The sequence below is a fragment of the Equus caballus genome, chromosome 13 (assembly GCF_041296265.1).
Source record: "Equus caballus isolate H_3958 breed thoroughbred chromosome 13, TB-T2T, whole genome shotgun sequence".
Taxonomy (NCBI): Eukaryota; Metazoa; Chordata; class Mammalia; order Perissodactyla; family Equidae; genus Equus; species Equus caballus.
This window is the reverse complement of record NC_091696.1, coordinates 29,625,430-29,652,581: the sequence shown is the minus strand read 5'-3', so window position 1 is coordinate 29,652,581 and position 27,152 is coordinate 29,625,430. Positions and strand designations below refer to the sequence as shown.

Below are 27,152 nucleotides of genomic sequence, written 5' to 3'. Positions count from 1 at the left end.
TTGTATCCCCACAAAGTTTGTTTTATGCATTTAAAAAATATTATTCTAAGAAGGGGTCCACAGACTTTGTTAGACTCTGGTACAAAAAGAGGTTAAGAAGCCCTGATCTGGGAACTGATCATAAACCTGAATGCCTTCAAGGGCCAGCTGGAGGCCTGCAAACCAGAGCCTGCTTTGTTTTCCTACGTTTGAAGACAAGAAATATTTTCTCTTGCTTTTAACTCTAAGAAAAACTGCATTCAACAACTGATATAAATGGCAACTGACACTGTCTTCCATGACAGAAATATTAGAGAGCACGGGAGACTGTGGTGAACCACAAGCACGTGCCCCAGCGGCTTCTTGCTCCAGCTAACACTTGCCCTCTGGGAAAGCAGGCCTGAAACCAGCAAACAGCCATTGATGATTAAGTATCTAGGTACTAAAGTTTTGTCCTTTCTGCAATTACCGATTATAGCTTTTAGCTGTTTAACCCGCCCATGGTTAACTGTGCTGCTTAGGCGATAGATATGCTGTCTGACTCCCACTAGGCTCCTATAGCTAACATCTCCCTGGAGCCTGGGTCACCATGGTAATGGGTGTGTGAGCTGTTTTTCAGGAATTAGAGCTCCTTGTCCACTTCAGGACGGTTGAGACCACCAACCCATCAACCAGGCCCACACAGATGTCCAATAGGTAACTTTTTGATGACAAGAGGCTAAAAACTCCACCCTCAGATCATGCTAATGCCGCCATTTTGTGAACGTGGGTCCTATGAGGAGGCATGAAGTCTGACTACGCCTGTGCAGATCATCAATTACCTCACTCTCCTCACCACCAATCACCTCTCTCCACCTTTCAGACCACCTTGCCCCCTACCCCATAAATATGCCTGAGTCTCTATTTTCAGGGAAGCAAATTTGAGGCTCATGCTCTCGCTTCCTTACGTGGCTGCCTTGTGAGTAAACTCTCTCTCTGCTGCAATCTCATCATCTCAGTGTTTGGCTTTCTGGGTGGCCGGCAAAAACGAACCTGGTTCGGTAACAGGCCCAGGACGGCCAGAGCCACCAATTTTCAAGAAAAGCCAGAAGTTTGGATTTCCCCCCTACATTTAGTATTGGCAACTAGTTAAAAAAAATTAAAAACAACATGTCGGTTACACAAAACCTGTCTGCAGGCTGCATCTTATATCACTTCGCAGTTGGGGCCTTAGGTCTCGAGGGAGAAGCAGAGCAGGCTGAAGACTGAACCCTGGGGAGCACTGCTGTCTGCAGGGTGAGCAGAGGAAGAGAATGCAGGCGAAGGAGACGAAGGACATGGGAAAGGTGGGGGGGCCCGGAACAGGGATGGCAAGCAAGGAGACTTCCAAGGTGAAGGGAGAGGTCCCCGAGTGATGCGACTCAGCAGACGTCCACTGAGAGAGAGAAGCCTGGAGAAAGGTCACTTGATGCAGCCTTTCAGAGGCCACAGTGTAAACCTGTCACTCCCTGCATTCTGCCGGTGAGTGCCCTTCCCAGCCCCTGCCTTTGTCTTTGCCATTCCTTCCACCTGTGACACCCTTTCCTCTCCCACTGCTGGGTGAACTCTTATCCTGTGAGGGCTGGCTTCAGCGTCACCACCTCTCTTTCCTCTTCTGTGGTTGTCTACCTCACAGATGACTTGCTCTCCTGGTAGAGTTCCCAGAGTCCTTGATTCCATGTCACAACACTTACCATGTTTGATTCAAATACACTTGGGGGTCTGTATGTCTCACCCACATCTCACTTACTGGCTATAAGATGCTGTGGTTCAGGGAATGGATCTTTTTTATCCTCCTCTCTCTAGGTCTGTCCCATGCTTGGCACATTCTGTGCAGTGCTCGAGCAATGCTTGCTGAAGCACAGGGACGAAGAGCAGGAACTCGGAGTCAGGCTGCCTGGGTTGGGAACCTGGCTTTGCCACTGTCTGTGCAGCCCTGGGCATAGCTTTTGACCTTTCTGTGCCTATTATAAGTTATACTCAAAGACTCAGAACAGCATTTGATACTTAGTAGGCCTTATCAAAGTGTTAAGCTATTATACATGTGTTATATATAATATATAAGTATTACCATTATTAAATGTTTGCTTTGTTATTAAGTTGCTTCATCTGTTTTGCACACTAATGCATCCTCAGTGTCCAGAACAGTGCCTGGAACACTGCAGGTGCTTAATAAATATTTGTAAAATGAATGAATGAAGAAGTGATGGACTTCCCTTTGCCCTCACTCCACAGTCACACTGCCTTCCCAGAGAGGGTGACAGGGTGTTCAAGGGCCAACAGGGCCTAAATCAGGGATTTAGTAGAAATGTGTGGGCAGGTCTAGGACCTAGCCTTCAATTGTTTCTCTAGGAAAACATGACTAAACTACAAAGCAACTTCTGGAACCCAGGCCAAAGGTAAGTTGGGAAGGAAAATCTGCATGGCATGTGTACCAGGAATAACCTCCTTTGTCTTGTTTTATTCCATACTCTTAAACTGCCCTCTCCAGGCAAGGCTGAATAGACTGCAAGTTGCAAGTTAATCTGAACTTCACTTTTTGTCCTTGCTCTCACAGGGAGTGAACAGGCTTCAGAACACTGCAAAGTGTTCACATAACCAACAAAAGGAGTGGTTTTTCTTTTCTTTTTTTTTTTTATACACAGAAGCCCAACAAGTGTGCTTCTTTCTCTTTTTTTTTTAAAGATTGGCACCTGAGCTAACATCAGTTGCTAATCTTCTTTTTTTTTTCTCCTTCTCCCCCAAACCCCCTTCAGTACACAGTTGTATATTCTGGTTCTAAGTGCCTCTGGTTGTGCTATGTGGGACACCACCTCAGCATGGCCTGATGAGCAGTGCCATGTCTGTGCCCAGGATCCGAACCTGCAAAACTCTGGGGTGCCAAAGTGGAGCCTGCGAACTTAACCACTCTGCCACGGGGCCAGCTGCAAAATGAGTGTTTTGGAGTCACACAGACCTGGATTCGAATCAGATCTGACCCTCAGCTGCTCTATAATCATGGATTGCACTTGGCATCCTGAGTCTCACTTTTCTTACCTATAAAATAGAGATACATTTACTTTCCTCACAAGATTGTGATGGGAGGGGGCCGGCCCTATGGCGGAGTAGTTGAGTTCCCACACTCCGCTTCAGCGGCCCAGGGCCTCACTGGTTTGGATCCTGGGTGCGGACACGGTGCCGCTCATCAGGCCACGCTGAGGAGGCATCCCACATATCATAACCAGATGGACCTACAACTGAAATATACAGTTGTGTACTGGGGGGCTTTGGGCAGAAGAAGAAAGAAAAGAAAAACACATTGGCAAGAGATGTTAGCTCAGGTGCCAATCTTAAAAAAAAAAAAAAAAAGACTGTGATGGGAAAGCAATTAATTCAGCATTTTGAAACCACTCAAGCCATAAACAAATAGGTATTACTGGATCTGCACATTGGTTCCTTCCTAGGGCTTCAGGAAAACAAAAAGTAGCACCTCATCCGTAAAAGGCTGGGAGACCCCTAACCTAAGCTCAACCCTCTCTGAAGTTGAGAGGGCCTGGGCTTTCCTGTTCCACCGCGCGTCAGGGGCAAAGCCCTGAGGGTTTGGGTGGGCGATCAGTGAGGGACCAGATGAGGATGCAGGAATCTGGGCTAAACTCCATGCTTTCTTTCAGGTCAAACGTCACAATTCACAAAGCCTGGTAAGGACTAAGGAAACGAGATCCTGAAAAACTACGAAGTGAAACTCAGAGAGGGTCGGTGTCTGTTGTCGGGGGAGGAGCTTTAGAGCCAGAGAAGGAGGTTGGCGGCCGAAAGGACGAGGCGTTTGGTTTAGCGGAAGGGCAACGCAGCACAAGATCTCGTCATCCTCAGCGAAAGTGGGGCCCAGCGAAAGGGACCAGCCAGAGAAATTTCGGTTCCCGCCCGCTGCCTCCCGGCTTTGACTACAGTTGGGTCCGCAGACTCTCTGGGCCCCGCGCCCCGCCCCCAGAGGGTAATAGACCGTACCATTATGCCTTTATATGGGTAGAGGTGAATAACGGGCTAGTCCTGCAGAGCGACTCCGAGTTCTTTATCAGAGAAAACATGATTCTATACACTATTTTCAGGATACTTAGTTAATATGCTTCCCTTCTGCCTGCTTAGATTCTGTATACACCCTGAAGAGCCATAGGAGTGCGGCCGTGCTTTCCCTTTTTCCTTTCCGCACTTGGTGCGTTCTTCCGCCGTACGTAGGCGGGGAGGCGTACATAAACCTCGACGCTGGAGGCGGGGCTGTTCAGTCCTCGAGGCGTCGGTGCTCCGTAGCGTTGGAATCTTGTTGCTTGTCGGCCTGTGCGCGCGTGCGCGGACATGGCCTCAAACGGTATGTAAAGGCGCGAGGCGGCGGTGGTGTGCCGGCCCGGGGCCTCGTTCTCTCCCCGCTAGGCTTTTGTTTTTCGGTAGGACTCGGGCGGTGATTGCGTGTAGGATCTTCTCGCACGACTGTGGCGGGAAGCAGCAGAGAGGGGTGGGAAAGGGAGGCCGATGTCGCCATTTTGTTTTCGCTCGTCTGGCGTCTTGCGCGGGACAGGAGGTCTTCCCTTCCCAGTCCCTTTACCTGAGGTGACGGTTGGGAGGGACACTTGTCCGTGGTTTGAAACGTGAGACACGGATGGAAGTGCTCGGTCTCCGTAGTCGTTCTTTCCCCTGGGTCCCAGCCCCGTGCTCGGGCCCGCTTTGTCGCAGTGCTGCATCCGGGCACTCGGTGCGCGCACGCGCTCTGCTGGCCCCTCCCCCCTTTCTCGGGGTGCGAACCCCCCTCCCATCTCGTTTTGGCCCTGCTTTTTGTCGCGAGACCCTCCGCTGGAGACTCCGCGCCGCGTCGAGTGTGGGCCTCGCCGCCTGGGTCCCTCGGGAAGGGGCGGGACCGCTCGGTTCCCGCCTCGGTTGCCACGCGGCCGGGGGCGGAGGCTTGGGATCGGGGCTGCGCCCCCGCTTAACGGTTGTGTGTGGGGGGGATCGTCCAGCGGACTTGGGGACCGAGCCCGAGGGTTTTCCCGCCTAAATTTACTCTTTCTGCAGTGGGAACCGAAAGAACGGCTGCCCGAGGCCACACCCTCTCCCGGTCCTTTTGCCCTTTCCTGCGAGGGAAGCGCCGCGTTTCCTGTGCTGAGGAGGGGAGTTGATCTGGCTAGTGCGTCTTCAGTGTGGCGCGTTAAAAGCGCTTTTGCTACTTTTGGTTCGCCGTCTCTTCGCAGCTCCGGGGAAGGCAGGGTAGATGAGGAAACGGAATCATTTGGACCCGCAGGCCTGGGCGCTCGAGGACCAGTTGACTGTTGCCTCCTGGGGCGAGCACTTTGATGATCTGTCCTTTGGGGTCAGAGGGCTCTTTTCTCTTGGCTCTGCTTTGAAAGCCCACTTTTCCAATTTCCAAGGTTGGGCAAAGGGTGAAGAATGGTCTCTTTTGAGACATTCGGTTTCGAGAGTAGAGGCCACATTCCGAACGCTGCTGCCTCTAGCTTGAATTAAAACCCGGTTAAGTAGCTGTGGGACTTTGGCTTGATTCCTGGTAATAACTTTTTTCGTAGAGTGGGTGTGAAAAGGAAATGTGTGTGAGTTTGTGCAGTTCTTGACGTCAACTGAATTTGCAGAACATGGTAGCTGTCCGCCAAGATTCTTGGTTTTTACAGTAGGAGTTAAGGCTTCTTAGTGACTGCAGAAATTTGCTCTTTTTTATGGTACGAAAGCTAGACTCTAATCTGTCAGCCTGCCCCTTCTCTCAACTATTTCAGGTGGGAATTTCTGCCCTTCCTTGCAACATAGTCTTGTTGGTTTTCTTACCTGGCGGCCCCAGGGCTTGACTTAAGGAATTTAGCCCTATTCTGTCAGGGATGCCTGAAGGTAATGTAATTGTATTGCTCGTTTTTTTCATAATTGTGTTTTTCTTTTGCAGATTATACCCAACAAGCAACCCAAAGGTGAGTGTTAGTTCTGGCCTTTCAGTTTGTAGGGGGCAAGGGTGGCTAAGGTATCTTTTCCTAATTGCACTGTGTTTCTTTTTGTCCAGCTATGGGGCCTACCCCACCCAGCCTGGGCAGGGCTATTCCCAGCAGAGCAATCAACCCTATGGACAGCAGAGTTACAGCGGTTACGGTCAGTCAGCAGACACTTCAGGCTATGGCCAGAGCAGCTATGGTTCTTCTTATGGACAGACCCAGAACAGTGAGTCTCTTTTAGCGGGTCACCCTGCCTTTTCCTGCTCTTTCTGAATGTTGCTGTTCTTAAACCTGAGCAGTGCTCAAGTTTTGAAACTGTCCCATGTTTCTTTCCTGTTAGCTAGTCCATAACCCTTAAAACTTTTTGGAGTCTGAGTCCTTTCAAACAAAAATGCTTACTGGTTTATAGTTCTCTTCCCTTTTATTTTCTTGACTTTTTACTTTTTTTTTTTAATGCTGCACTTTTCCTCTTAGCATGAAAGTGAAACATGGAGGAGAGTATTCCCTAAAAAGAGAAAGTTTTAGATTTTTGATACTTACGGGGAGAAAATGATTTGCTTGAAGATGTTTGAAGTTAGACTACTACATATCATGTGATACACAAGGACCTGGAATTTGCCCTGAGGTTCTGCAGTGTCAATAATGTGGGTTCTATTTGTACTGCACACATAATGAGCAGGTTAAAATGCTATTAATGAGTAGGGATTTCTTGGGCTGTGATTACTTGTCCTGGAGACTGGCTTTGGGATGGGTGGGATGAGATTGGAACTCTGAAGTTGGTAAAAGTTGGAACATTAGCTTTAGGTAGAAGAGAAGGGTAACTTTGTGAATTGCAAGATTTCTAAGCAGTTTCTAGGAGGTGGACTCTTCAGGTATGGGTAGCATTAGGTAGTATATAGTATTTTCTTCAGTCCATTCCCTGCCTTTTCTCTTTCTACATAGCTTTTGTGGTTTCCTTTCTCTTTTCTTTGTAGCAGGCTATGGCACTCAGTCAGCTCCCCAGGGATATGGCTCAACTGGTGGATATGGCAGTGGCCAGAGTTCTCAGTCGTCTTACGGGCAGCAGTCCTCCTACCCTGGGTATGGTCAGCAGCCAACTCCTAGCAGCACCTCGGGAAGGTAAGGAGTTGTCCGGGGGGCGGCAGGAAAGATTTGGGGTGAATTGATAGGGAATGATAACATGACCAGCAATAGGAGTAATGGGGGGGGTCTTTTTTGGGTTCAGAAAATGGGGTATACCAAAAGCGAAAGGAAGTGTTGGACGTGCTGGTGTTATGATTCTTTTTTCTTTTCTTTAGTTATGGTAGCAGTTCTCAGAGCAGTGGCTATGGACAGCCCCAAAGTGGAGGCTATGGCCAACAGTCTGGCTATGGTGGACAGCAGCCAAGCTATGGACAGCAGCCAAGCTCCTATAATCCTCCTCAGGGCTATGGACAGCAGAACCAGTACAACAGCAGCAGTGGAGGTGGCGGAGGGGGTGGTGGAGGTGAGAACGTGTCTTCAGTTTTGTCTCATACCTCTTTTCTGTAAGGATTTATATTCTGTGCTTGGCCCTTACTATAAAAGGATTCTTAAAAATGTGGTTTGCTTCTTCCCTAGATGTCTTTTTATTTCTATTGCCATTTATCCTTTGGCACTGTTCAACTGTTTTATGTCACTTCACAAGTCTTTTTTTCTCTTTTTTTAAAGCATCTTTTCTTCCCTGACAGGTAGCTATGGCCAAGATCAGTCCTCCATGAGTGGTGGCGGCGGCGGCGGTTATGGCAATCAGGACCAGAGTGGTGGTGGCAGCAGTGGCTACGGGGGAGGCCAGCAGGACCGTGGGGGCCGTGGCCGGGGCGGTGGTGGTGGTTACAACCGCAGCAGTGGTGGCTATGAACCCAGAGGTCGTGGAGGTGGCCGTGGAGGCAGAGGCGGCATGGGGTAGGTGTCTTGTGAGCCAGGGAGTAACATGAGTGGGGAGTGTGGAGGGCTGCATGAATCTCCTTTGAAGCCTAGTCCCTTAGTGCATGGTTAGTCTTATTCTAGGGATTTGTGAGGACTTTGACTTGGGGGCATTGATTGTTTCTTCGTACAGCCCTATTTTATTTTTGTGAGAACTTGGGAGCCTGAACTCCTCCTATCCACACCTCTGAATAGAGATTTGAGTACTGACACTTCTATTTCCAAAGAAAAAGAGAAAATATGTGAGTGTGTATGGATTGGAGTCATTGATATCCTAGGCAAGAAACATGGAAGTACTGTCTTCTTTCTCTGCAAGGGAAACCGATGATCCCACTCCTTGGTAATAAGGAAACTTATTACTTGTTTTCCCATGTGTCCTTAAAGGGAGTTGTTACTGGTTAACCTGACTTCAGCTTCCAGGAATTGGCTACTCTTCCTGTATTCTGTAGTCATTTGAATCCATGAGCTTGATTTGCACTAATTTGACTGACAGTAATGATTTTGTGTTTGACTTGGTGTATGGGGCTATCTGAAATGTGCAGACCTTTTGGGCAAGACACACTTGACAGTGGTATCACACCTATCTGCTCCACTGTCCCCCTTCCCCTGGTTACTTGTCCATCTGGACCTTCTTTCCTCCCTTTCTCGCTGTAGTTGATTTGAAGTAAAACTTTAGATTTGATGTTAAAGCATTCGTCAAATCTGTCAAATTCGTCAAATATGATTTGAAGGACCCTGCTCTGTCTCCCTTGAAAAGGGGAGGAATGTCAGTGTGGTACTCCTTTTGAAAAAAGTAGGTTTTTTAAGTGTGAATTTTTATGTGGTAAGTATTCAAGAGGTGGGTGGGGGCAATCTCAAAAATCATACAAAAATAAGGAAAACTCTGTTGTGTGCGTGTGTTTAATGCAAAACTTTGAAAAGCAAAACAACTGTTATGTGACTGTTAACTTGCTCTGCATTTTATGTGCCACAGGTATGAAAGGTGACATTGCAAAATACTCCGCTCTTCTCACAGTGTAGAAGGGGTGACCCCGGGGGTGGGGGGAGATCAAAACCAGCTCAGTAGTTAGGATAGGGCTTAGCTAAGTTTGTCTCGCTTTAAGGGGAAATTGCCTTTGGTTTTGACTTTTTATGGAACGGGGTTGGGTCTGCTTGCTGCTTTCATAGCAAAAACCACAAAAATGTGTTCAGGGCTACCCCAGCCTGGTGTGAAATGTCTTCTGGGTAAATTGGGGGTAGGGTTTTTAAACCAACTACTGGGTTGTCAACCACTTGCGACAAGAGGAAAAAACATCTGCTACATCGGAAGAACGACCAAGGAAAATGGGTCATTTTTTTTTTTTTTCCAGAGGAACTAGATACATAACATTTTAAAGCAAAATCCTTAAAAATTGTGTCTGAGAAATTGCACACGTGTGTGTGACATGCTCAAAGGTCAGACAAGGGGTGGTCAGGAAGGGGAATGTATTTTAGTATCCACTTGTATCCTTTTCCCAAAACACCTACCCATGTTTGGGGAATGTTAAACAAAATCAAAACACGCCCTTTTGTAGCCGTTGGAAGCTTCATGTCCTTTCTTCTAACTTGTCTTCTCCAGCGGAAGTGACCGTGGTGGCTTCAATAAATTTGGTGGTAAGTGAACAGAGTTTCCAAAATTCCCAACTCCCAGCAATGCTTTGTCTGATTGTTCATTTGCAGATGTCTTAGCGTGTTTTTAAGTGTCAAAGGTTTTGAAGTGTCCAGAACCACCTCCAGAAAGGGGTGGGATGGAATACCACCTGCTGCCAGATGGGTGCTAACCTGGAGGCGGGCAGGGGTAAGACTCAGCAGTCGTCTGGTACCAAATTGGTTTGACCCAGGTTAATAAGAGGTGTTTAGTAGGCCTCTTGACAGGAGTGTTGCCACACCTGGCACTTAGTGACCACCGTTACGAGAAACTGGAGAGTGTGTGCTGGAACACGTGTTGCCAACTTGGCTTTAGGATCCTTTTGATCAGTGTGTCCAAGGCTAGTGTGTGTGTATAACAACCTCCAAATGTTTTAATTCTGGAAGAGGGACGTGAAATATTGCCTTGCCCTGAGGATGGTGAAGTTGGTATATATTTATATACTAAGTACTGAATGGTGTCAATGCAATTCTACATGTATGTACTTAAATGCAACTCAGATGGGCAAATAGAAACTAGCTCTGGGAAGGAAGGTGTGGACTACTTCAAGAAAGATTGGGAGCATGTGTGGCTCATGGGAAATAACCAGGTCTTAAACAGCACAAACTGAATTCATGGAAAAATGGCAAATTTGAGAAGTCTCCCAGTAAGCTGGAACTTTTCTGGTTTGGTTACCTAACGAAAGGTTTCTTGATTTGTCTCAAACATTTAAAGCCAAAGGCTCGGGTTCATGATAATAGGTGTCATTGAGTGTGGGTACAATATATGTATATATATATGGTGAATTCAGATGAACTTTGGTCAAAGATGGTCTCTGGAAAAAAAATTGGAGGCTGCATTATGGAAATAAGATTTCTGGTCTGTTCCCTGGGACGTGCTTTAAAAATACAATAGTTTTAATGTATGTTTCTCATTTTCATGTGGTTTTGGGGAAACTTAACATGGTATTAAGAATGGTATCTAAAGATGAAATTAAAAATTGTTCCACAAGGGATAAATGTTTTTGGTGTTAAAGTTTGGAGAAACTGGATGGATGCATATCACTTTGCTGCTGGTGAGCCCATTCCTCTCTGGGATGAGAGAACAGGGCCAAGCTGTGAGTTGATTTGTTAACTTCACTGGGTCTCCTTCCTGGCCTCCCAGTCTGTGCTGAGGACATTTCCCAGCCTGAGCTGGGGGAGGCAGCACTTTCTGAAGTGTGGAGTTGTCCCTGTGCGGACTCAAGTTACATACAGATCTTAAAGGGGCTTGTGTCTTCCCCAGCCCTGCCTAGGATTTTCTCTGGGCAGGCAGCTGAGGACAGGGTTTGGAGTGAGACTGTGAGCACTTACCTGATATTTTGCAAGAGCTTGGATTTGGTGTTAATTTTTTTCTTTGTCTGTCTCCCTGTTGACTAATGGCTCCTCTTTCCTTGTTTTTTTTTTTTTTTTTCATGTCACTTAAGGCCCTCGGGACCAAGGATCACGTCATGACTCTGGTGAGTCCACAGTTGGCATGAAAGAATGGCTAAAGTGGTTTCAGGACTTTCCCTGGATGTTCTCTGAAACTTAAAGGAATCTGAAAAAGAAGAGCAGGGGTAGAGAAGGAGGAAAATGAAGGAAAGGGAATTTAGATGTGACTGTAGTTAGCAGTGATTTGTGAACGAGAATATATCAGAAATACCTGATCAATGGTTTCCTTCTCCAGCAAATTAGTAGGTCTAGCAGGAGCCCTGGAATCTGCATTTCTAACAAGTCTCGAGTTGGTGATTCATCTGCCTGCGGACCATATACTACAGGAATGCTGGTCTTAAAGCATTTTTTTGTAAAATGTGCATCATGACCAAATTAGTGAATGAAAAAACACGTTAAAGGAAGCTTTTAGTGTATCTTTTGGTTATGTTTGTGTGCTGGGCTTTAGTGTAAAATAGATTTCTTACCTTGGGGTCTTCAACTGAAAGTTGAAAAACACTGGTTTACTTACTGTGTGATCTTGGGCAATTAACTCCTGAGCCTTGGTGGTTTCTTTAATGGGTGTTAACATGTTTCAAAAGGTAGTTGTAAGACTAAATTTAAGTTTTTGAAATGGCTGGTATACAGGTGCTCAAATAATGAAATCTCAGGGATGGATGTGGATTTCTTTCATTTGTCTGATCTAAACCAAATTATATTGGTTGCTTTAGAAGTTTTTTTCTTTGAAAGCTTAATATCAAGTATTTCTTAAGTTAGATTATTGAAGGTCACTCACTTGTTTTACTTTTGCTTGTTTTCTCCCTGCAAATTCGCGTTTCCTCTTGGGTTCAAGCAGAACAGGATAATTCAGACAACAACACCATCTTTGTGCAAGGCCTGGGCGAGAATGTTACAATTGAGTCTGTGGCTGATTACTTCAAGCAGATTGGTATTATTAAGGTACTTCTGGAGCAGAGTGAATGCTTTCTACTGGTTGCGGGCTTTGGGATTTTGCACATTAGTGGGGAAAAAAAAAGTCTTAATGGTTGCCAGCTTAATTGATTGAGGAGTGGTGGTTAGCTGTTGCCATTTTCTAGAAGGAATCACATCTTAACAAGGCACCATTAATTGATAAAAAAGAGAGTGTCCTAAACTCTTGGATTTGTAGGCTATAATCCTTAGTTTTATCTTTTAATATTGAAGTGAGAAACAACTGTAGTCCATGGCTTCAGTTCAAGTTACGTGTGAGATAGGAAATAGTAAATGGGAAGAGAGGAGCTAAAGTGTTACAGTAAACCTCAGGTGTTCTGAAGGAGGAAGTTGGAAGGTGGTAGTGCTATATATATTGTAAGACACTTGTGTTGCTTTCTTTAGACAAATAAGAAAACTGGACAGCCCATGATAAATCTATACACAGACAGGGAAACAGGCAAGCTGAAGGGAGAGGCAACAGTATCATTTGATGACCCACCTTCTGCTAAAGCAGCTATTGACTGGTTTGATGGTATGTATGAAGAGGCTGTTGGGGATGGGGGATAGGACAACTATCCTTGGGAAACAGGCTACGTTTTGAGGGTTCCTTTGAGTTTTCCAACATTTTACTTTATGTGCTGTTTCAGTGTAGTCTCATTTTGCCTATGTCTCTTTAGATTATAAACCTTTTCAGGGAGGCATTGTGTTTTCTTACCTTGATTGTGCCATGTGTACTTTTGAATCCACGGATCTTAATAAAATGTTTTTTTATATGTCCTTTATTTCTTCAGGTAAAGAATTCTCTGGGAATCCTATCAAGGTCTCATTTGCTACTCGGCGAGCAGACTTCAATCGGGGTGGTGGCAATGGTCGTGGAGGCCGAGGGCGAGGAGGTAAGGAGCCATTTTATGCTGTTGGTATAAAGAGGTGATGAGGAGAGGGGACGATGGTAAGGGCTTGTGTAGAAGAGGTTAGGTTAACCAAACTTGGAAGGGAAACAGACCGATAATTGTATCTACACTAGGACCCATGGGCCGTGGAGGCTATGGAGGTGGTGGCAGTGGTGGTGCTGGCCGGGGAGGATTCCCCAGTGGAGGTGGTGGTGGTGGAGGACAGCAGCGAGCTGGGGACTGGAAGTGTCCTAATCCGTGAGTGAAACTTCTTTAATTATTTCCTCAGTCCTCTTACATGTGCCTTTGATGCTAGGGTAGAGTTGTGTCTTTTCTAAACTAATGTCAAGGCCCCACTGATGGGGACAGATTTGGCCGAGAGCTTACCTAGGTAAGGTCATGATAATGGGAAAGGTATTGGATTGGGTTCAGTAATCTGCAGTTTTTGTTCCTGGCTCTGCTCCTGAGAAGCAAGCTTTTTTTGCCTTTCTGAGGCCTCAGTTTCCTCACTATCTATATGGTCTCTGGAGTCTTCCTAATTCTGAGTTTTGCCTACCTCTCACTGCTCAACACTGATTCCCTTCCTTTTTCTCAGTACATGTGAAAACATGAACTTCTCTTGGAGGAATGAATGCAACCAGTGTAAGGCCCCTAAACCAGATGGCCCAGGAGGGGGACCAGGAGGCTCTCATATGGGTAAGGAATAGATGGAGCTGATAATGCATTAGGATCAAAAAGCCCTTAATTTTAAGTAGGGAGTCTAGCGGGAAGGTAGGGGGGATTTGGGGGATGTGATACATCATTTCTTTTGTTCCTAGGTGGTAACTATGGAGATGATCGTCGTGGTGGCAGAGGAGGCTATGATCGGGGCGGCTACCGAGGCCGAGGCGGGGACCGTGGGGGCTTCCGAGGGGGCCGGGGTGGTGGGGACAGAGGTGGCTTTGGCCCTGGCAAGATGGACTCCAGGTTAGTAAGATTCTAAATTGAGATAAAAGTAGAGCAACTGAACAGAGGTCGTGGGATAGTGGATAGCAAGGTTCTGTTGAGGGTGGTTTCATTTTGAGGGCTAGATTGGAAAGCTGAGTTACAACATAGAGGGTAGGGAAGGAGGGGAAATTATCTCAGGCAACTAATCTGTAGACCCACACTTAAAGACTCTATACTCTGTATGTAGAGGGAGGAGACATTTCTTGGGGTGGGTAGCAGGGGCAGATGGGCAGATTGGATTTTGGGGGTACGGTGGGTGGAGAGGTTGGTAACTCAGACCTAATGGATACTCTTTCTTGCAGGGGTGAGCACAGACAGGATCGCAGGGAGAGGCCGTATTAACCTGGCTCCTGAGGTTCTGGAACAGCTTTTCTTCCTGTACCCAGTGTTACCCTCATTATTTTGTAACCTTCCAACTCCTGATCTACCCACGGGTTTTTTGTGTCGGACTATGTAATTGTAACCATACTTCTGGTTCCCATTAAAAACCATCGTTTTAGTTAAATTTTCTTCCTCTTCTTCCTCTTCACTCTCCTGGAGGATTGATGTCCGGGTCAGGAATGTGGGCAGTCTTCCTTTTTCATATCATCCTGCCTAGCAGGAACTGGTGTAATTTGTTCCTGCTTAGCAGGAACTGGAATAAAATGTTTGATATTTGGTCCAGGGGAGAAAAGGTCAAATGGTATCTTTGAAAGTAGAGATTAAACTTTTCTGTCATGACAAAAATTGGATGTATGTGAATGGGGTAAATGAAGAACACATGCTAGGAGTGTTGCCCAAAATGTATCCAACTTTGTGGGAGTTTTCCCGCATTTATTCACATGCTGGTCTTAGTGAGTTTACTATTTATAGCTGTTTTATCCTTTTTAAGGACTCTTGGCACTTTTCTGAGTGGAGGGACTCAAAACAAACCAGGTTTGCTTTTGGGGCTTTATTCAAACTTGACCAAGATGGGGAGTGCATAGCTAGCCAAATTGGGTCTTTTGAGAGAAGAGTAACTGAAGCACCTCCTTCATGGCGGAGGTTCTCTTGGCTTGCTCACTCCACAGGCATAAAATGAAGTGTGTGGGTTATGTGGCTCTCAGAGTCAGAAAGTGGTAGTGCTAGGACTGAGTCCTAGTCTTCTGACCTAATTCCTTAGCAGTTTTATTCTGAAACTATTTTTCTGAAGGGGACAAACTCCTATCCCAAACATTTTGTGTAGACTTAGTTAAGAGGATGGTAAATTTGAGGGGGGAAGCTTGGGAATGAAAGAGATGGTAGGGGAGAAGGTTGGCTGGGAAAGGATTGTAGAGGCAGTTCCTTGTACTTCAAGGTAAGTGACCTGACCCCTGACACAGCCACCGTCCCAGGTGTCTGATTAGCGGGTAGATGCAGTTTGGGGGTCTTTTCCAGGAGAATGGGTGGAGATGGCAATAGCAGAGGGCATGTTGGTTCTGAGAATCTTGTTCTGGTTCCAGCTCATCCTTGGTGAAAAAATAGTGAGGCCTATGGGGTTTGGACTCTGGGCCCTCTGCTCCTTGCTACACTTCCTTGTAAATAGACAACTATTAGCCATGTTTCTCTGTTTGGTGAGAATTTCAGACTAGTCTTCTAAAGAATATGTTCCTCTTAATGAATATTGAAGATGGTCTGCAATCTTGAACCACTAGCTGCTTGCTTGGCTTTCTAAGATTGGAATTGGCATTGGGACAGGCTAACTAGGAGTAAGTGAGCAGGATAGATTGTGGGTTGGGAGAGGTGTGCTGCAGGTCTTTCTGCCTCCTTTGACTGAGTTGTCTGTCTTCAGCTTTTTTTCTTCACTTGCTGGGCCTGCCTGTTTCAGTAACTTGGATATAGGGTTGAGGTTTAGTCACTCATGGCTAGATTGACCAGGAGTCCAGCCCCTATGGGACTGAACACATTACTTGTTATGTAGGCACAGTTCTTTTCACTTCCAGCTTCTCGTCTTTTAATCATCCACCATGGATTTTGTAACCAGATCTCACTTCCTATACCAGTTTGCAAGAGAGGCTGAACTTTGAGATGTGGAGTCCCATCTGTAAACATTCCTCTTCAGTCTTTCCAGAATTCAGACTCCCTTTCCTACCTTTGGGCCCTAAGTACTTAGAGAGCATCTTTCCTTTCATCTTTAACTTTATTATTGTGAAGTAACTTTAGACTCAGAAGAAAGTTTCCTCAAAAATTATCTCATTCACCTGCCCATGCGCATGCAATCTTCATGGTGCTGGCATCGAAGAACTGAGGAAGTGTCAAGTGGATCTGGCTAGCAGATTTGACTTTAGGGTTTGTAGAAATTATTGGGTCCTCAATCTTAGAGTATTAGCAGTTAGAGGAGCCATTAAATCTAAAATTCTCTATCCTTGATGTGAAAAGTTTACCTCATGAACAGGAGTTTGGGTCTGGAAGTAGTGCTCTCTGCTGATGGATAGTGCTCTCTCAGCTCCTTGGGAGAGAAGGGCCCCTTTAACAAGAACAATTGAGAGCTACCATTGTGATTGGAGACAGGAAAGGAACTTGGCCTGTTGAGTTGAAGATTTGGGATTCTCTGTGCTGTAATGGAGAACTCCAAGGTGGGGCGGGGAGTGGGTGAGTGGGATGGTAATGGGAAGGATACACTTGAAAGGAGCAGGAGCTAAGCTCTGCAGCTAGGTCCTGCACACACCTCTGTGGCAGTGATGCACAGTTGCATGGATTCCCTGTAGGTGTTCATTGCAATGTCCTTAGGCTTCACTGCAGTCCCTTTGGGGTGGGGACCTCGCTGTTAGAGATCTAGGCTGATGGCTTTTTGTTGTGTTTTCCAGTTTGAGAGAAAACTGCCTACCTGTGTAAAAAGGCAGTTCTTACTGTGGGAAGGCATCAGCAATCCTGTTTGAGTCTGACAGGTGGCGGGGCCAAAGTTTCTATACAGCAGTGTGTCTAAGTTGAACACATAAATGGATCCCTTGGCAATTTTGTTAGCATGTGGATTCTAATTTGGTGTGTAGGGCACGAACTCTAGCAATGTTGACCCTGCTGGTTCAACAGCATACATTTGGAGCTGTGCTCTAAAGTTTTGCAGAGACTCCTTTTCTGCTAATTCCCTCCACCTTCCCTGTGAAGGGGAACTTTGTACAAAACCTTCTACATATGCAGTACTACCTAGGAGCTAAGAAAAAGGTTATGGAAAGCTGGGTCCTGCATAGGGGTTTTTGTTGTAATTAGCACAGGCTTAAGCCAACACTGGCTTTTGTTCTGCTTGTTCCTTTTCAGTCTTGTGATGCTGGAAGAATTGATCAAAAAATGTTGATTGCTGCAGATGCTATTCTAAACTATTGGGGAGCTAGGAACAAAAACATCCTGGTGGAGATGATTGCTAACTTCTTTGGGCCGGTTGCTGTTAGGGGTGCGCTATGTCCTGTTGTCCCCACTTTATAGATGGAGAAGCTGAAGTAGAAACTGGCCCCAATCTCATAGCTGGTGAGAGAGGTGGAGCAGGGATTTGAATCTGTATCCTTTGTCTGTAGAACTTCTGTCCTTCACCATTATGCTGCACTGTGTTTAAAGACTTCTGGTAGAACTCTGAGTTGTCCCCCAACTCCAATAAAAGGGAAAAAGGAAGTCCCCAAGAAAGTTTTTAACTTAGAGGAGCTGTTTCTTTTTTTTCTTTTTAAAGATTGGCACCTGAGCTAACAACTGTTGCCAGTCTTTTTTTCTTTTCTTTTCTGCTTTATCTCCCCAAATCTCCCTGGTACATAGTTGTATATCTTAGTTGCAGTTCCTTCTAGTTGTGGCATGTGGGACGCCGTGCCACGTGGCCTGACGAGTGGTGCCATGTCTGCACCCAGGATTCGAAACGGCAAAACCCTGGGCAGCCACAGCAGAGCGCGGCGAACTTAACCACTTAGCCACAAGGCTGGCTCTCTAGGAGCTGTTTCTTAGAGCCAGTTCTTTTGCCTCAGGCCTGCACTGGTTTTTTTAGCTGCTCTTTTTAAGGGTGTCTCTTGTTTAAGGAAGTGTTAGCTATGGCCCCATCTCATGAGAATCATTAGGTTCCTGTGAAGTTTTTAAAAAATCCTCTGTTAGACACTAAAGTTTCACAGTAACTGCCATTTATTTGATTACTTTTTACATGCAAGGCACTTGTACTGAAGTTGGAAAGATGTTTTTTTATTAGGCTTAGTCTAAGAGGAGAGTCCAATGTGAAAATAGACCATACAATATGGTTTACTTTACCACGAGACACTGCACTGGAAGTGCCACTGGAGCCCAGAGGAAGGCAGGCTAGGACAGGTAGATTTCAAGGTGTCCAGAGTTGAGAGACCAGCATGTGCTAGGGCATGGGGTGTGTGAGCAAATAGTGTTGTTGGGATCATGGGGTATATGAAGAGGAAATTAGGAGAGGCTGGATGATGGGGTCCTTAAGGGCCCGGCTGGAAGGAGAGTTTAGGTATAATGTTAGAAGTGAGACAGTCTATTTCCATGATCAGTTTTGGTCACTCAGGCCCTTGAAGGTGGTAGACTAGAGGCAGGGAGGAGGCCTCTTGCAGGTAGGACACGGGCAAGCCAGGTGGGGGCAGTGAAGTTGAAAAGGAAGGTGATTGGATGTAAGTTGGGAGAGCTAGCATCAGGCAAGACTTTTAGTCTTGAATATTAGTTGGATGTTGGTCTTGGATGTTGGAAGAGCTAGCATCAGTAAGACTGACTAAATCTGGGTTTTATGGAACACACTAGGATTTCTTGTTTTCTGATTAGGCTGCTGCTGTTGCCATATGTCAAGGGATGGTAAAACGAAGACAACTTCAGTTTTGGAAATGGTAAGGTCCTTGCAGGACATATAAGTGAACACACTTGGATTGAATAAGGCTTGAATTATAAGACTCAAGAAGACTTGGTAGAAGAGGGTTGAGGATGGAATAGGGAGCATCAGCATGTATTTTGTGGGAATGGTTGGCTAAACAAAGATGAGCCCACAGGATGCTTAGTGTTAGGGCTGATTCCCTATTTTGGGGAAGCTCAGCTTTCCTGGAGTCGTGAGTAGGCTTAGGAGCAGTCTCATGTGACCATGTAGCCTTGACAGTAGTCACATCTTGGCTTCTTGGTAGCTTCCTCCTATAGCAAACCACTTGTTTTCTCTTGTCGCTCTGTTGATCCAGTAGATCAGAATAGGGAAGTGTTAGACACAGACTGTCAGAATGAGATTGTACATAGACCCTTGAGGGAGTGTGTGCGGGGGGAATAAACACACTGCATTTGCTAATTCTTGTGTTACCTAGGTGGGGTTATTCAAAGTGAAGTCTTCACACAGCTTTGTCATTGTGGGCTGATGTATTATTGTGAATGGCACAGAACCAATCACCTTGTACCCTCATACCTGGATCCCCCGGTGTCTGATGATTTAACTCCTAAGTATGGGATACTGGCCCTTCTTGGGCCCTGCCTGTTGCTTTGCATAGCCCCCCCTACCCCCCAGGCCAGAATTTGGGTACAAAGTGTACTCAGGAAGTAGGCTTGGGATCCTGGTTCCCTAATAGCCTCTGGAAAGGCTCTTTAAAAGAGCTGTTTGCTAGAGAGAAATACTCGTATTTCCTGTTATAGGCAAGAGAAGAAACAGTAGAACTCATTTCCTAGATGTTTTTGTGGTTGGCATGTTTTCTGAGCGAAGTATAACCTATAACCCCTTCCTTCAGGGGGTGGGAGGGAGCAGTGGGAGCAACTAAGCCTGCTGGTGATGGTGCCAGTGCCAGAAGGAACCCTAGAATTACACTTGGTGGCTTGTGTTCTTCTGTCTTACGTTTAGATGATACTTCGTGTCTCTGAAAATTACTCTAATTTTACAATTACTTTTTTTCCTAGGGAAGAAAAATGAGAAGCCATATAGTCTGTTTCTAAATGCCTCTGACAGATCTGACCCCCCACAGTTCCACACCCTTTGTACATAACCGTATTTTAACTTTTAGACCTTGGTCACAGGGCTAGCTGTAGCCTGAAGGGCAGACCCTCTGGGGTAGCACTGGAGGAGTCACCAAATGGTGAATGAGGGAATGTTCCGCAGTGACTGTGAGGCAGAAAGGATGAAGTGTCTGGGGAGCCTGCTGCCCTGGGAACAGGCAGTGAAGTAGAGCTTCACCTGAGCTGCTGTGGCATTTGGGTATGTATCCTGCAAGTGCTGTCAGGCTGCGAGTAGGAAAAACAGAAGTGCAAGCTGGTTTTTCATATATTGTGTATAAACAGATCAGATTCAGGACGATTTGGCTGGAATGCCTGGAATGCCAACAGTCACGTGGGGGGCGGCTGCTGGGCAAGATGCCTCAGCTCTGCTCCAGGTCAGCCACCAGGTATGGCTGGGTTTCCTTCAGGGCGTGAAGGAGCAGATCCTTGCAGGTCAGGTTCCAGGCTGGAGCAAAGCTGAAGAGCTTCCTCATCTTTGCTGGATTGGTGGTTTCTGCCCGCACTGCCTGGTACTGCTCCTCTGTCAGGACCCTCCCATACAGGGCATCCAGCACCCCATCCACTTCTGTGACCCGTGCGATGAGGGCTGCCCGGTGCTGGTCCATGAAGTGCAGTGCTAGGGGCAGGAGGGAGGAGAGCAGGTGAGCCTGGTGCCCAGAGAGGGTGTTGGGGCCCGTCCCTGCTGAACACTTTGCTTTCTTCAGAAATTGCTCTGAATGCAGCCCTAAGGGGTGAAGCTTAAGGTGGCGGCAGTCCACCAGGACTCTGGATATAGTGAGATGAGTATAACTTTGTCTCCCTTTCTTCCCCCAACCAGGTTGGGCCAAGGTGGGATTGGTTGGCCCAGCCTGCCCTCTCCCAGTGCTGTTGGCCTGGGACTGCAGATGGACTATGCTGGGGTGCTGTGGGGTGGGGCTGGAGAGGTGCCCAGGCAGGCGAGGTTGGGTGTGAAGGCCTCACCTATCTTGGCTGCCATCTGGGGAGGAGCCTTCATCAGGGCTGGTGTGGCACCAGGTTCTGTAAGGAAATCAGTTAAGTGCTTCCCTTCCCTTCCTCCGGTATCTCCAGTCTCTCTAGGGTCAGAGGCCCCTTGGTCCGGAAGCAAAGGTCAGGACCAAGAGCGGGAAGCTTCCCCGCCTGGCAGGAGGAGCTTTTCTTAGAGGGGAGGAGGAACAGGAAGCGAAAGAGCCCAAGGGGCAAACGTTCAGATTGGGGGTGTGTAGGGGAGAGGATACTGGAGGAGGGCCGGGGTGGGGGGTGGGGGGGCGTCGGGACCCCTGCCAGGCGTAGAGGGGGTGTGCTCACCCTTGCGCGTGATCTCCTGCAGCCGCTCTGCCGTCTCTTGCATGCCCATGTCACGCAGCACCAGCTCCGTGAGCTCAGCTCCGTACGCCTCCAGATAGAAGCTGACGAGCTTGTCGGTGAGGTCCATGGCATCCATGGTCAGCAGCGTCCCACGAGGGATGCGCCCGTAGCCTTCGCGCAGCGGCACTGAGAGCAGCTTCATCTTGAACTTCTTGAGCTCATCGGCGGTCAGGTTTTCCAGTGCCTCTAGGATGGCGTCGCGCGTGCGCCCCATGGCTCTGGGGTCCCCTGCTGCCGTTTCCGCCGCTGCAGCTCACTCGGAGAGTCCCTCGACCAGGAAGTCTGCTCTGAGGCGGGACCTGGAACTCCCCGCCTCTGCTCCAGCCCATATTGCCCTCCAGCATAGGGTGCCCCCGCCTACCCTGTCGGTACCCACCCACTAACGTCTGCAGACTCGATCCCCTGACCATCGGAGGGCGCCAGGATCGCATCCTCTGGCTTGTCCGCCTTCTGGCAGATCCAGCGGAGAGGGGCTTATGGGTGGCGCCTGCGTCTCCAGGCTTGCGTTAACTGCTAGCACAGACCAGGAACCTGGTTTGTTGGAGCTTCCAGGCTTAGAATCTTGGAATTCTAGAACCCTGAAATCTCTAGCTTTCCCTGAACCTTACCATCCTCTCTCACATGTCTTAGAACCATAGAATCACAGAATCCTAACAACCAAAACCGTGTAGCTTCCCAAATTCCAGATACTGGGGAAAAATGAGGTGTAAAAAAAAAAGTGTAGAGAACAGCTGTGTGTGCTTTCTCTCTCTGAGCCTCACTTTCCTTATCTGTGAGATGGGGAGAATAACACTCAAATTCACTTAGCAAATATTCCAAGGTAACATGGGCTACCTGATGGCTCCTGAAACTTTGCCAAATGTTTCCTGGGAGAGCCAGAATTTGGTCCTAGGAGCTGAATTTCTTGGGAAGTGATCACAAGAAATATTTGTAATGATTGAGAAAATTCTTGACTGGAAGGAAGTCATGGGTGGAGAGCCACTCTGGGCCCAGGTAGCTTGACCCAAAAGAGCAGGTAAGAGGTGGCACAGGTTGGTGTTGGAGCCCAAGCTGTGCCCAGAATCCTTAACTCACCCTTAACATGTGTGGGAAGGCCCCGCTGGTCTGGTCCCTCAGGACCTCACCAACTTTGTCTTGTACCACACCCTGCTCTCCATCTCGAAGTTCCAACCACAGTGACCTCTCAGTTCCTCAAATGTGCCAGGCTCCTTCACTTCTCCAAGCCTTTGCACATGCGCTTTCCTCAGTCTGCCTGACAAAATCTTGAAAGTTTAGGTCTCAAGTTAAATGTCACTTCCTCCCAGAGACCAGGTTTAGAATCCGTCCCAGACTAGTCATAATACCTGCTGCTTATTTGTAGCTTTCATAGCAATTGTGACAAAATTATAACTAACTCGGTGTATTTGTTTAGCGTCAGTCTTCCCAGTAGTCTGTAAATCAGGCCTGTCCAGATCACTGCTCTATCTACAGCATCAGGAGCAGTGTTTGACCTATAGCAGGTGCTCAATAAATCTTTGTGGAATCAATAATGAATGAACGGGCCTGGTGGCTCGATCGGGAAGATATCAGTAGTGAAAGGTGTGCCTTACATATAAGCTCTTCAAAGGGAGGCAGCTTCCAGGAGCTGAAGACCATGGACTTGAAGCCATACAGCTCCTAGTTTGAATGCTGGCTCTCCTTCCTAAGTGGGTACTGGGAATCCTTCATTTTTCCCTTCCAGCTGGGTGGTAACAATCACCATTTCTTCTGGTGATGTGATCCTGACATATTATACATTTATTGGGCATCCATCTCCTCACCAGAATGTGAGCTCTATGAGGGCAGGGACCTTGTCTGTCTTATTCATTGCTGAATCCCCAGCATCAAGAAAGTGCCTGGGACGTAGTAGGTGCTCAGTGAAGATTTGCTGAATGAAGGAATGAATGAGGCTGTATTACCTGCAGCATATTGTATTGAAGAGCTTCCAGCAGGGTAGCAGGGCCCTGCTCCCCATCCTCGTGCTTTTTGCCCCAGGTGAGCTGGGTAGTACTATGTGCCAGCATCCTCACCATGGACGACATTTTTGGTCCAACAGCCGGTGTTCCCTGGCTCATGGCTGTTTATTATCACTGGTCTTCATCCTTTCGGAATCTCCAACTCATTTTGTGCACTGTGGCCAGAAGGCTACGTCTTCCTAGCCTATACATTGATCCTGTCCCTCCCCTGCTCAGAAACCTCCCTGGACTCCCTAGGACCCTCAGAATCAAGTCCAAACTCCTTGGCTTGGCCTTCAAAGCCCTTGCCAACCTCCTCAGCAATACCTTCTACCCTGTTGGCCTCCGGACTTCTGCACATGTGGCACCTACTCTCTGCTTGGCGTCTTTTCCCCTTCTGGTGTGTTTAGTGAGTTCCTGCCTGTCCTCCAGCATTCATCAGGTGTCATTTTTTTCTAAGAAATAATGAAAATTTGAGCCCCTCTTTGGGCTATGATCCTTCACATGCATTATTTCTAAGCCTTATAATAATCCCTTTGGGATAGGGAATGGTAGTTTACAAATGAGAAGACTGAGCCTCAGAGAGGTTGAAGGCTTGCCCAAGGTCAGATAGCTGAGGAGGGGCCGTCCTGGTGGTGCAGTGGTTAAGTTTGCATGTTCTGCTCCAGCGGTTTGGATCCAGGGTGTGGACCTATGTACCGCTTGTCAAACCATGCTTTGTCAGGCGTCCCACATATAAAGTAGAGGAAGATGGGCACGGATGTTAGCTCAGGGCTAATGTTCCTCAGCAACAAAAGAGGAGGTTTGGTGGTGGATGTTAACTCAGGGCTAATCTTCCTCAAAAAAAAAAAAGATAGCTGAGGAGATCATATAACTTGTCTATCTAGCCTCTGAGTATATCCCCTGTCTACTCTTCCCTGTAGACTTTTCTCTCCTCTCTGTGCAAAATGACAGGCTGCCCCTAAGGTGCCTCTATCACATGTTTGTCATACAGTGTGTCTGTTCACTCTACTATCCCCACCAGACTGAGAGCTCCTTGAGGACCCTCTCTGCTCCACTGTGCCCAGCACAGGGCTTGGTGCAGATCCAGCCTTGATAAGCCTTTATGGAATAACAAAAGTATCCTAGAATCTAGAATCATAGAAACCTGCACTTTTCACAATTGGTAGAATCTTAGAAGCTTTGGGTGTTTAAGCCATGGAATTTAAAAAAAAATTGCCTGATTTAACCCCCACGCAGAGCAGAGGTCCCCTCGGCCACATGGTCATTTGAGTGCATCTCTTGAACTCTTGTTTGGATTGGGTGGCATTGGCTTTAAGTAAAACCAATGTAAGGCATTTCAACTGAAGCTTCTGGGCTGCAGGAAATTGCACCTGGGGAGTGTGTGTCATGACCAGGAGGAGAAAGTGGGCTTCTCCTCAAAACCAGCTTCCTGGAATGAGGGAGCTGAGGACATGTGTCATGGTGTGTGACATGGTTCTCCTTCCCTTGTTCCTGCATATCACCACCCAGGACGCTTCCTTTTGGGCCCAGCTTGCTGCTGGTATCCAACCCCAGTCACATTCCTGCTCACACACGTTCAGACTGAGGCACGGAAGATCCTGGCTGTGATTTTCACCTGACATCACCTGAGATCATGCCTGTGGTGTGATATCATAGGGAGGCAAGGGACAAGGGGCTGGGGAAACACAGCCATCTCCCATCGAACTGGAAGCCTCACTCCTGCAGTGGTTTTAGGCTGGTGCTCAGTGAGAACAAGTGACACCTTGTGGCAAATCGTAGATTCTGAATTCAGAAGGGAACAAAGTTTTTGGAGAATCTATTTTATTCTAAAAAGGTGTAGTAAGTATCTACTAGATGCCCAACCCCATGATAAATGCTGGTGCAAGACAGTCATAATAGCAACAACAGCTTCTGGTTTTTGAATTTACCGTGTTCCAGGCATGTGCTGAATATGTAACAGGCACCTTCTCATTCAATTCTCCCAACAACCCCATGAGGTATGTGTATTTATCCCACTTTACAGAAGAGAAAACCGAGGCTCTCAGAAGTTACGCTGGAAGCCTACACTGGTAGTAAATGAGGAGATACAGATGGAACCCATGTCCGTCTGACTCCTAGGCCCAAATTCCAAACAGCATCCTAAAAGTCCCACTCTGTCCTCAAAAATTGACACATTGCTCAGAGAGACTATGTATATGGAAACTTACGCCTCCTCTAGACTGTTTGCAAACACCCGTGGGAAGGAAGATGTTGAAATAATAGTAATGATAATATTAACTCCCTCCTCTTTGCAGAATGCTCTAGAACTTACAAAGCACATTCAGAAGATTTTGGAATAGTGGGAAAAGCAGGAGATGAGGGGTGTCAGACCCACTCAGATTTGATTCCCAGACCCTCTACCTCTTAGCCATGTGACGTAGGGAGGTCACACCTTCCCTCTGGGGTCTGTATCCTCTCTCATTAACGTGCTCACCTCACCAACCCATAGGGAAGCAGTGCTATGACAAGGGCAGTGACTTGCCCAGGGTTTCCCAGGGAGGTAGAGGCAGAGCCTCCTCATTCCTGGAGGCTGCCAGGGTGCTTTCCACCTGGGGAGGTGGGGAATGGGAGCCTTGGGCAGCTTTCTGGGGAGCCCTGGTAATCCCTTCTCCCTTCACCCCCCTTTTCTGGGAGAAGTGCTCAGAGATCTGAGCTTTGACCCCTGGCAGGAAAGAACCTCCAGGTGTCCCCTCAGGCCTACCCTTGCCCCCTGGACTAGAGCCAGAGCAGTTGGTGGTGGTAAGATGCGTCCTGGATGTGACCCCCTCCCACCCAACACAATTAACCCTTTGATTGCTGGACCCAGATTGCTCCACCTGGGGCCAAAAGGACCATAGACTCCTGGGACATGGGTCAAGTCACTTAATGTCTTTGTGCCTCATGGCCTCCCTGTAAGATAGGAACAATGATGGGGTTGTTGTGAGGTTATAAATGAGGTTATGAGGCTGTAAATGGATTAAGAATTGTGAAGTGCTTGGAACAGGCCTGGCACATAGTAGATGCTTTTGTCATTGTTAAAGTCTCTGAGCCTCGCTTTCCCAATCTGTGAAGAGGGGATGATGTTATTAACCTTACAGGGTTGTGGGGAAGATGCATTAGAACAATTAGTAATAATAATTGTAATAATATCAATAGTCAACATTTTTTTAATTTCTTTTTTTTTTTTTTTCTTTGCTTAGGAAGATTCATCCTGAGCTAACATCTGTGCCAATCTTCCTCTATTTTGTATGGGGATTGCTGCCACAACATGGCTGCCTACAAGTGGCATAGGTCCATGCCCAGGGAACCGAACCCAGGTCACCGATGTGGAGCACGTCAAATCTAACCACTAGGCCATGGGGCTGGGACCCTACCCCCACTTTTTTTTTTTGAGGAAGATTAGCCCTGAGCTAACATCCACCGCCAATCCTCCTCTTTTTGCTCAGGAAGACTGGCCCTGAGCTAACATCTGTGCCTGTCTTCCTCTGCTTTATATGTGGGATGCCTACCACAGCATGGCTTGACAAGTAGTGCATAGGTCCACACTGGGATCTGAACCGGCCAACCCCAGGCCGCTGGAGTGGAACGTGAGAAGTTAACCGCTGCGCCAGCCGGCCAGCCCCGATAGCCAGCATTTATTGAAAATTTTCTATGGGCCTGGCATTGTTCTAAGAGCTTTACCTGAATTAGCTCGTTGAATCTTCATAACAAATCCAATAGTCTTGATGATAATCCTTAAATGATCTCATTTTACAGATGAGAAAATCAGGTTAAGTGACTTGCCCAAACAATGAGGAAAGAGTGAGTCAAGATTTGAACCTGGGAGGTCCTAAGCCCTTGGGTGCCAGCACACCATCCCTGTGTTCATTTAGTATATTATCTTGTTTAATCCTCATAACAACCCTACAGGGATGGTATTACTATACTAGTTTTCCTTATAGCCTAGCTAAAGATGCTGGAGCCCAGAGAGGTAGGTGAGCTTACTGGGGACACCCAGCATGAGCTTGTGATGTCAGCCTTCA

General features: G+C 47.2%; 2 protein-coding genes and 1 long non-coding RNA gene across 7 annotated transcripts; 1 reads left to right on the top strand and 2 right to left on the bottom strand.

Annotated features, from left to right (window-relative positions):
- Window positions 1-4,019: 4,019 nt before the first annotated feature.
- Window positions 4,020-14,345, top strand: FUS (FUS RNA binding protein). Of its 4 annotated transcripts, none has more exons than XM_005598743.4 (15): window positions 4,020-4,339; window positions 5,909-5,933; window positions 6,023-6,177; window positions 6,929-7,070; window positions 7,250-7,437; window positions 7,661-7,874; window positions 9,493-9,527; window positions 11,006-11,038; window positions 11,848-11,951; window positions 12,366-12,495; window positions 12,755-12,856; window positions 12,988-13,111; window positions 13,449-13,549; window positions 13,672-13,819; window positions 14,143-14,345. In XM_005598743.4, the coding sequence occupies exons 1-15, from the start codon at window positions 4,327-4,329 to the stop codon at window positions 14,180-14,182; spliced, it is 1,554 nt and encodes a 517-aa protein (XP_005598800.1). In that variant the 5' UTR covers window positions 4,020-4,326; the 3' UTR covers window positions 14,183-14,345. The 4 variants fall into 4 exon arrangements, with proteins under 4 accessions (XP_005598800.1, XP_005598799.1, XP_070087955.1 ...); XM_005598742.4 differs by having other exon boundaries at window positions 4,125-4,339; window positions 6,926-7,070; XM_070231854.1 differs by having other exon boundaries at window positions 4,220-4,339; window positions 11,845-11,951.
- On the bottom strand, window positions 4,025-4,732 carry LOC138917122 (uncharacterized). The gene is made up of 2 exons (XR_011424644.1): window positions 4,574-4,732; window positions 4,025-4,458 (listed from the first exon to the last, which is right to left on the bottom strand). It is a non-coding gene; the product is annotated as an uncharacterized lncRNA (long non-coding RNA).
- Window positions 14,346-17,914: 3,569 nt separating the features above from the next.
- Window positions 17,915-21,812, bottom strand: PYCARD (PYD and CARD domain containing). Of its 2 annotated transcripts, XM_005598741.4 has the most exons (3): window positions 21,077-21,812; window positions 20,732-20,788; window positions 17,915-20,387 (listed from the first exon to the last, which is right to left on the bottom strand). In XM_005598741.4, the coding sequence occupies exons 1-3, from the start codon at window positions 21,348-21,350 to the stop codon at window positions 20,131-20,133; spliced, it is 588 nt and encodes a 195-aa protein (XP_005598798.2). In that variant the 5' UTR covers window positions 21,351-21,812; the 3' UTR covers window positions 17,915-20,130. The 2 variants fall into 2 exon arrangements, with proteins under 2 accessions (XP_005598798.2, XP_001500559.1); XM_001500509.5 differs by lacking the exon at window positions 20,732-20,788 and having other exon boundaries at window positions 21,077-21,475.
- Window positions 21,813-27,152: the final 5,340 nt, after the last annotated feature.